We start from the raw sequence: 8,786 nt of genomic DNA on the forward strand, positions 1-8,786 counted from the left end.
CTAGTTACGGCCGCTCACATTCAGAGAAGCTTTAGCGGACTCAATACAGCGGCCACAGTTTATGTCTCTGAAAACTCCATTTCGAGGACGACACCAATACCATTAACGGACTAATCACAGCACAGCTTCCCAGCGTATTTGGCGTATTTTTTTTTTTTTTTTTTTTTGAGGACGGGTAGCTGGGTGCTGGTCAGCCAACACAAAATTCAAGCAGCGGTCGGTCCAGAAACATCCATCCGACGTCGTGGCCTCCTTTGCCTCACCCGGGGGACACCAGATATCTTCTCGACCCGCCAAACCTGCGGGCCTCCTCGGTTCTTTCTCCGCCGGCACCATTGACGCACCTGCGAGTCCCCAGGCAACCTCCCGATGCTGCTGCTGCACCCAGGGTCTTATGCTAAGGTCACACATTCACGTATCAACGCACGCATGAGCGGAAATTGGTAGTTGGGAACAGCTTACGTCAGTAAACCGTAAATGTAACGTAAAACATACATAAAATCGTAGACGTACGATGACGGGTCATCCGGGCTCTAAGCTCCACCCACTAGGGCGCCGTAGCCCGCTCCAGTTTTGAAATGTTCAAAACAAGTCGTGGGTGGTCACGCCAAATGTCACCTGACGTAGCTCCAGGCACTGCATGTGGGACCCACGGTGACTACTGCAGGGTAGGCGCTAGGGTCCCCTGCATTGTTCGCCATCATTTTCTTTCCGCCGTCGAGCACGTGGGCCTCCTAATTGCGCTGTAGCCTATGGGGAAACCGCTTTGCACATTTACAACCCTGTACGACATGGCAATGCTGTAGTGTGGTATAAAAGGTCAGGTCAGCACCCTCAGGTCCGTGCCAACAAGAAGTGTTGGCTTAATACAAGAACAACAACAACCCTCATGTCGGCTGTTGTTTCTGTCTCCCAAGACCAGCAATTTCCTCCAAGTACTCTCCACAACACCCTTCAAGATGCCGAACCTCCTAAAACGACCAAGGAAGGGACCATCAACGTCACATCTTCTTGCAGGACCTTCTTTTGGCCCGGAGAAGACTCCTGCAGCCACTCTGCAGACACTCAGGTCGAGGGAATGTCCTGTTCCACCTACAGGAGTCGGAGTTGGATGAGATACAATACAGAGTGATGACAGTGACACGGAAGACGACTGACGGACTGGGAGAAGTGGATATTGAACATATTCTACTTCCTCAAGCCCCACATCGTCCGTCAGAAGAAGCCCAAGATGTTGGGACTGCCAATGATATGTATATTATAATGTCTGACTTAATTTTTTTTTATTTGTTGAAAATATACAATATTTTACATTACATGCAGAATTCTACCAAAGTGAATTTACAACCTGGATTTTCAGAATGCAATATTTTTACATTCTCTCATACATGTTCCATCACTTTACAGTCTGCTCTGTTTACAGGCCGGCCATTTTGTACCCTACAGCCCGCAATGGTGGGCATGGTAACGATGTGAAGATGACGTATATAGAAACATTACAACTATTGGCGTAAGTTCCAGTAGACATCCGACCTTGCTTTCTTTGTGCGTACATTTGCAGCGCAATTTACGGTGCTGGCTTTACGTCCGTTAACCCATGTCCTGTTTACCAGCTGTTCAAGGTCATTTCACCGCGATGATGCCCATGATACACATACGTGGGTATATGCCGGTGTGATACGTGAATGTGTAACCCCAGCATTACTTTACCCATCCGACGTCGCTGCCGCACATGTGGGCCGGCTCAGCCCCCAGGACGTCGCTGCCTGTGGGCCTCCTCAAACCCTTGACGCTGCCATCACTCCTGAGGCTCGCTCGGCCTGCCTGACGTCGCTGCACACCTGACCTGCTCGCCCTTCCGACGCCGTCGCCTGTAGTCCTCCTTGGCCCACCGACACCACTGCCACACCTGTGGGCCTCCCCTGCCTGCCGTCGCCGCTACCTGTGGGTTTCCTCGACCTGCTGACGCCGCTGCTCACCTGTGGTTCCGCTCTGCCTGCGGGACGCCACTGCTGTGCTGGGGACTTCTCAGCCCAACCTACGCCGCCGCTGCACCTGGTGGTCCCCACGGCCCGTCCCAGGCCGCCACCACACACAATGCAGCTCTCTCCACAGTCTTGGTCGCCCCAACCAACAGTAGAACCCCCCAGGCAACCGCCAAGGGAGGCATCTTGTCAGCCAGCAACACCGAAGGACTCCACACTCGATGACGCCCCACAGCAAGTGTCACAAGGACACGGGGTCGCCCCATGCCTCCAAGATATTTCATCCAATAATCATTCCATAATCATTGTCTTGTGGGGGGGAGCATTTGTAAGGACAACGCTTTTCCCTATATTTATTATTGTATCTAATCATCAAGTCGCGTGTTCTTACTTCCATCCGAGAGAGCGTTCCACGGCTTTTCCGCCGATGTATAACACATGTAATTCCATAATTTGTACGCCTTAATCTCAAACAACAACGTAAATAAATCATCATGTACCCAGCTACCTGTCTTAATCTCTGATCCTCACAATGGTTTTATCGTGTTAAGTATCTATCTATACATCTAACTATCTATCTATGTGTCTAATTAGTATTTTACCTTATTTATTTACTTAATTGTCATTGTTTATTTTTGTTATATATATTTATTTATTTATTATTCGGCATTGGGTAGATGATGTTAATCAGCTTTATGGTAACTTTAATAAGGTAGCCTACTAGTTCCGATGAGAGCAGAATAATTCAAATCTGTCAGTGATCTGCCCATTGCTAAAAAACGTAATGTTGAGCTCAGCCGTTCGTGAGGGGCTAATGGATTTCCTCATAACGGTGGTCCTCATGAGTAATGAATGGACTGACCAAATTCAAAAGCTCTAAATATGCCGTCTCATCCATACGCATATAATTTCGCCAAGCATCTGGCTGGAGTTTCAACGCTTTCATAATGTTGGTGTGAGAAATTTGGTACCTTTTTAATAACCAGTCCTTTGTCCATGCTGACCGCTTCTTTTTTTTTGCCTTTTACTTGAGCACAATCACTATCCCAACTGCCATCACCTCGTCTTGGTAATAGACAGTTTGCTCTTTCTCTTCTTCGTGCCGACTGAGGTTGTCTGTCTCTTTGTCTTTGGTTTGAACGTGTAAAAGCTCCCCAAGGTTTGATGAACGTGTTGAACATGTTTGACTGTGTGAAACCCCTAAGCCTAGAAAAGCTTTCGCTTGACATTTTATAAATGTTTGAACATTCAAATTTGTTATTGGTAACAAGGCTATTCAAACTTAGATATGTAACTGTTTTGTAGAAGGTAATTCGATGATGTTTTCCAGCATTTATCTGACTCCAAGATGAGGTTTTATGTAACAGATCACAAGTGTAAGGGAAAATTTAAATGACTTTTTTGATGAACCTATTCAGAATTAGCAAGATGCTGTTTATTACTATCGTAAATTTTGTTTATGTGGTTATCCTTTATTAAACGAGCATACAATAAACTTTTAGCTTTTCGATTTTCTGATACTTTTGGATTATTTTTTTTTCTTCTTACTAAAACACTAAAATTTTGGGAATGAAAAGGAAAAATTTCTCCAGTCATGCCAAGAATTGAACTTGGGTCAGGAAAAAGCATGTTTAACACAGCAAACCCAGGTTTGAATCCTATTGTGGAGGTAGCGGTTCACGAGAAATTCCTTCAGTTTAATTTTCAAATTCAGATTCAAGGTTTGCAGTGGGCTTTTACAGTAGTAATCAAGCATCATAGAAGCCGGCATATCAAAGGGGCTGAAATGCAATCCATAAAACGCTGTCCATTCGACCCCCAGAAAGAGGCTTTCTAGTGTCTACATACTGGAAATAAGCCTAGGTCTGTATATTTTGTTTCTTAAAAGACCAAGCATTGTGAAAGTTAAGTTATTGAACGTAAGCATGAATATAAATACGAAATAACCTTTTGAGTGTGACATGCTTCTGCTGTTGCTAGTATTACTGAGTAAATCAACCACTGTAGCACTTCTTAGGATAGCAAATAATTTGTTGTTGTGAGAAATTAAAATGCCGTAATATAGTTACCCCAACCAGTGAGTCACTTGCAGCGCATGCAGTAGTCAACGACAACCAACGATATTACATGCAACATTTTGCGGTGTCTGTTAATTACACACAAAATAATTTATTGTGATGTATGTATGTTTTTACTCATACATGGAAAGAAAATTTATACATAACACAACCCATATCAGATAAATGCACTCTATGTCATTTCAGCTCTGGATAAGCGTTAAACAGTTTATCATGAAATGTTTAATCTCACTTTTCTTATTAAAGTAATTATTTTCTTTTTCTCATTATATTTGCACAAGATTACTTTGATTTTTTTTTCTTGTAATAGTGGACACTTCTAGGTGTTTATACATCACTGTTCTTCACACTACTTCAAACGTTTCTTTATCAAATAGATCAGTCAAATAAAATGGATGGTTGTTATTAAGGAGTCAGGTGTCGACCATTGGACTGTACCACCCAACAGCCACTGAAAGACAATATCAAAAACTATGAAATGAAAGAAGTTGATAGTAATCATAAATTGTCTCATCGATCATTACCTCTACTTTTGGTTGGCGCGAGATCTAGTTACCCCAGCGGGAGGAATGGTAGTTTTTGTTATTCTTTAACACCCACGACCCTCCCACTGAAGCCTTATTGGGTAAACACCCTGAGCAAGATCTGTGGGAACTAAAGCTGTCATGACATTCCCTGACCATTTCCTGTTACTACACTATTATTCTGGCTGTGGGGCATAATAGGGCATCTCTTGGTACACAATGAAATTTTGCATCTGTTGGAGGAGAAACTCGAACGTTGGCCTCTGCTGCGGGTTATCATTCCAGCAGCACAACATCGTTTCGTAAATTAGGTCAGGGCAGTTGGAAGGTTTACCCAAGCGGTGGCCATCTCTTATGAGGAATATAATCTCGTCGTTGGTATAACCTGTATAAGAAAAAGAATCCAGTTATATTTATAGTGAACGTTGGCTGCTTATGACTATGTCTCCAAAACTGCTCTAGAATTCAACTTTCAGTATTAAACCATCATTACCTGTTCTTCAGACGTATAACAGTCAAATGTGCAAAAGATCCGGTGTTTAAACATAGACACGCGTGAAGCATTCAGTGATATAGCCTAAAATTATTAAAACAGACACTAGAGTTCAGAATTGTAGATTAGACTAACAATTAACGCTGTTCATCACCGATATCAATGAAAGATAAGTTAATATTTTTGCAGACCAAAAATATAAACTTTATTTTCTGAATACGAATTGAAAAGCAATTGCTTGAGCCTGTAAGTACGCCATTCACTTAATCAGAATCTAGATCAAGGTATAAGATTCATTCGGCCTCTAGATCTAGGCCTAAGTACAAAATTCACTGAGTTCTGACCGTTAGTTTCTAAGCTCAGTATAAAATTCTATGCGAGTACAGTGAGTTAGTGAAATATTAAACCCAAACAAAAATGTAGACCGCGAAGCGAACTGATCAATGGGTCATCAGTCAGCTTGCATTTTAATCCGCTAATGTGAAAAATGGCTGAGTGTAGGGACATAGTTCAGTGGTATAATTGCCATGAAGGATTTAATCTCCGAACAGCATACTTCAATCTAAATGATTCCCCTGAAGACGTTTATGGACATCGAGTTCACATTTATTGTGATACATTTCTATATTAAGTAGTTTAATTACAGTCGGCTGCATTTTCTGTAGGAAAAGCTAGTACTACAAATATAACGGCCGGGCAATTAGCTCTTGCCAGATGTGGACATATGACACCACCTACAATTAAATTTTCGGTTACCACACCAAAGATTATGATAACATAAAAAATATTTGTTTTTGTTTTTGTTTATGCCTTTTCGGGAAGCATAGTGTGGAATGGGATTTGGAAAAAAAAAAAAAAAAAAACACTTGAACCAACATGCAAACTTACTTGAATACGGGACCTCGCCGCCAGTGAATATCTCATAGCACAGGATGCCATAAGACCAGACGTCGGACTTGATACTGAAGCAATATTTCAAGAAGGCCTCCGGAGCAGTCCATTTGAGAGCGATTTTCATTTCTAAAAGAAACAAAATCCTTGAATAGAAATCTTAAAGATTATAGTGTTCTATCTGGCGCTAGGGGTTACAGGTTTAACATTTTAAATGACCTGTGCTCTCTTCGCATTTAAGATAGTCTTTGTTCACGGAGGAAGATCATTTGGGATATAAAGTGCTTGTAGTATATTCCACGGCATTTTCTTGTCTGGCGTACGCTGTCATGTTGTAATAAGGGAATATTTGATCATAACCCATGCAAAACTTCCTGGTTTTAGTGAGTGTAGCCTACAGGTTTTATTCATATATTTGTTGATCTACTGTTAGATATTTGTTATTCTGTTGTTTTTTATTTTTTCCCCTTTGCACCTTTTTTCTGTGAAAGCTTGCAGCTTGTTTGTTTGGTACTGTATTTTAGTCTTATTCCTTAATAATAATAATAATAATATAATAATAATAATAATAATAATAATAATAATAATAATAATAATAATAATAAGTTTCTATTGTTCTAGTGATTTCATTTTCATACGTGATTCTTCCTCAATGGAGTTTACAGACATAACAAGGAAATTTCTCCATGTAATGTAACCAGTAAATAAAATATAACAATAAAAATGCCCATTAAACTTTCTTTCTAATAGCTGGACATGGTCACAACAATGCCAAAGTTAAAGGAAAAAATCAGCACCTACATCCACTTAATCACAATGTCTTTCATAGATATGCCACACTGCTATGATAACAAGGGCGCCAGTAGACGGCACCGCAAATATCAGCTAAGTCGTATACTGGCAAAGCCTCGTATCTGCTGCAAAGGACATCCGTCATATATTCCTGACACCTGTCGACTACGCTTCCTTGAAATACTGAGCTAGAAACCTCCATTAATAAAATGTATTAAAGATTTTAATCCAAACACATACACACACCTTACTTACCGGCAGTAACATCCAATAATCATTACCCAGGAGATTGTTCTTCAGCACTAAGCTGATACTCGCCACGTTGTGGCCTCTATGAATTATTATGATCATGTCCTACCGTATTAGGGAAAATGTCAACAGTCATTCTTATTGTTATTTTTTCATTCAGTACGTGCATTTCAGAAAATGCACTCTTCTGTCTGTAACAGCAAGGCAGAAGAATTGAGAACGAACATCAGAAAACTCATAGTTATATCTCCCCCGAAGAAAAATGAGATAACTAGAAAAATATAAGCAGCAATACATTATAACGAATGTTGTTTCACAGTCTACCACCTAAATCTCTAAGAACAATAATAATTTTGACCCGATGACAACTGAATCCCTTGTGAGAAATATATAAAATTTATTTTTTTGTAGTGAAAGCTACAGATTACTTTGAAAATAATGATAAACATATCAATGAACTTTAGGTAAAGATTTCAGTTTGAAAATAATGATAAACATATCCATGAACTTTAGATAAAGATTTCAGTTAGCACACATAAAATCACTGCGTTATAGGTTTGAAAAGGCAGATGTGGCACTCAACATATTACTTACGGCTAGATGCACTGTACTCGTCCCCGCTTAGAATTCTCGATAGACCGAAGTCAGCAATCTTGCAGATTAGAGCTTCGTTGATAAGGACGTTTCGAGCCGCCAAGTCCCGGTGGATAAGCTGTTGCCTCTCGAGGTAACACATGCCATTTGCCACCTGATGTTGAAATAGATTTTATTCTAATGTGTTATGTGGATCTATTTTTTAAATATCATATATTTCTGTTTTTCATTATTTCAGCTCACTTCAATATTTCAAATCAGGAAAAAGAATGATATTTAATGTTCATAATGACTTGGCTTACAAGTCGTTAGAACAGAAGATCCACAGCGACATAGAAAGAAGTCTGAGGTAAATTGTTAATTGTATTAAGTATACGTAAAATAAAGGTAGCGTCTGATTATGATCTGGAAAATTCCAAGGTGGCAGTTGATCAATTCTTCTGAGCTTTAGATAATTCGGCATAAGGGTAAGAGCCCGTGTTGACAAAACAAGCCTAATTTAGCAAAAACACCGTCAACGGTATTAACATTGAGAATTCGCTAACTTTCACCATTTGAGGCTCCTGGCTACAGTGAAATTCTACCATAATGCCCGCTTTTGTGCTCACATAATTGCATGTGGCAGGAAAACTCAAGTATTAGAATCATCGACATTTATTTATTTAATTTTCATGCCAAAAGTATTCACGAATAATAAAGTTACAAGTATGTATACCTCTTGGGCACCAGAAGAATTTACCCAGAGGAGTTGGTAAACCCCTTAGGGCCTACTTTGTTAAGATTAATAAGAAGGGACTGGAGGTTAGTGAATCTCAATGGATTGGGGATTCTAAGTACAGTCTCAGATTTTGCAGTTGCAGTGCCTACGAAGTGCCTTTTCATCATATGATAACCTAAATCTTGTAAATCATTATAGTGGTTCGTCATTTTTGTTTACATCAAACCGCTTTTCTTGACAGAGAACATGAATAAGGCAAAGTCACCATTGCAGTCATAATTTAACCGTTGAATTATGTATGAATCCTCCTGGGCAGGAAACTCACATTTGCTGCTCCAAGTACACTACACACACTGCACCTTCCACTATCTTGCACGCACTCTCAAGCATTCTTTATAATACCTCTGTCGCATCATTTAACCAGCTATTTCTAGGTCTTCCTCTCTTATCCAACTCTGGACA

General features: G+C 40.3%; 2 protein-coding genes across 4 annotated transcripts in view; one reads left to right on the top strand and one right to left on the bottom strand.

The window, feature by feature from the left end:
* LOC135198504 (tyrosine-protein kinase SRK3-like) overlaps positions 1–8,786 on the top strand; it is a 53,506-nt gene that overhangs the window by 39,494 nt on the left and 5,226 nt on the right. The gene's annotated exons all lie outside the window — the stretch shown is intronic.
* LOC135198505 (tyrosine-protein kinase Lyn-like) lies at positions 3,469–7,775 on the bottom strand. The gene is made up of 3 exons (XM_064226130.1): positions 7,607–7,775; positions 5,969–6,100; positions 3,469–4,972 (listed from the first exon to the last, which is right to left on the bottom strand). Exons 1-3 carry the CDS (start codon positions 7,746–7,748, stop codon positions 4,764–4,766), a joined length of 483 nt encoding a protein of 160 aa, XP_064082200.1. The 5' UTR covers positions 7,749–7,775; the 3' UTR covers positions 3,469–4,763.

This window comes from Macrobrachium nipponense, chromosome 22, assembly GCF_015104395.2.
Source record: "Macrobrachium nipponense isolate FS-2020 chromosome 22, ASM1510439v2, whole genome shotgun sequence".
Taxonomy (NCBI): domain Eukaryota; kingdom Metazoa; phylum Arthropoda; class Malacostraca; order Decapoda; family Palaemonidae; genus Macrobrachium; species Macrobrachium nipponense.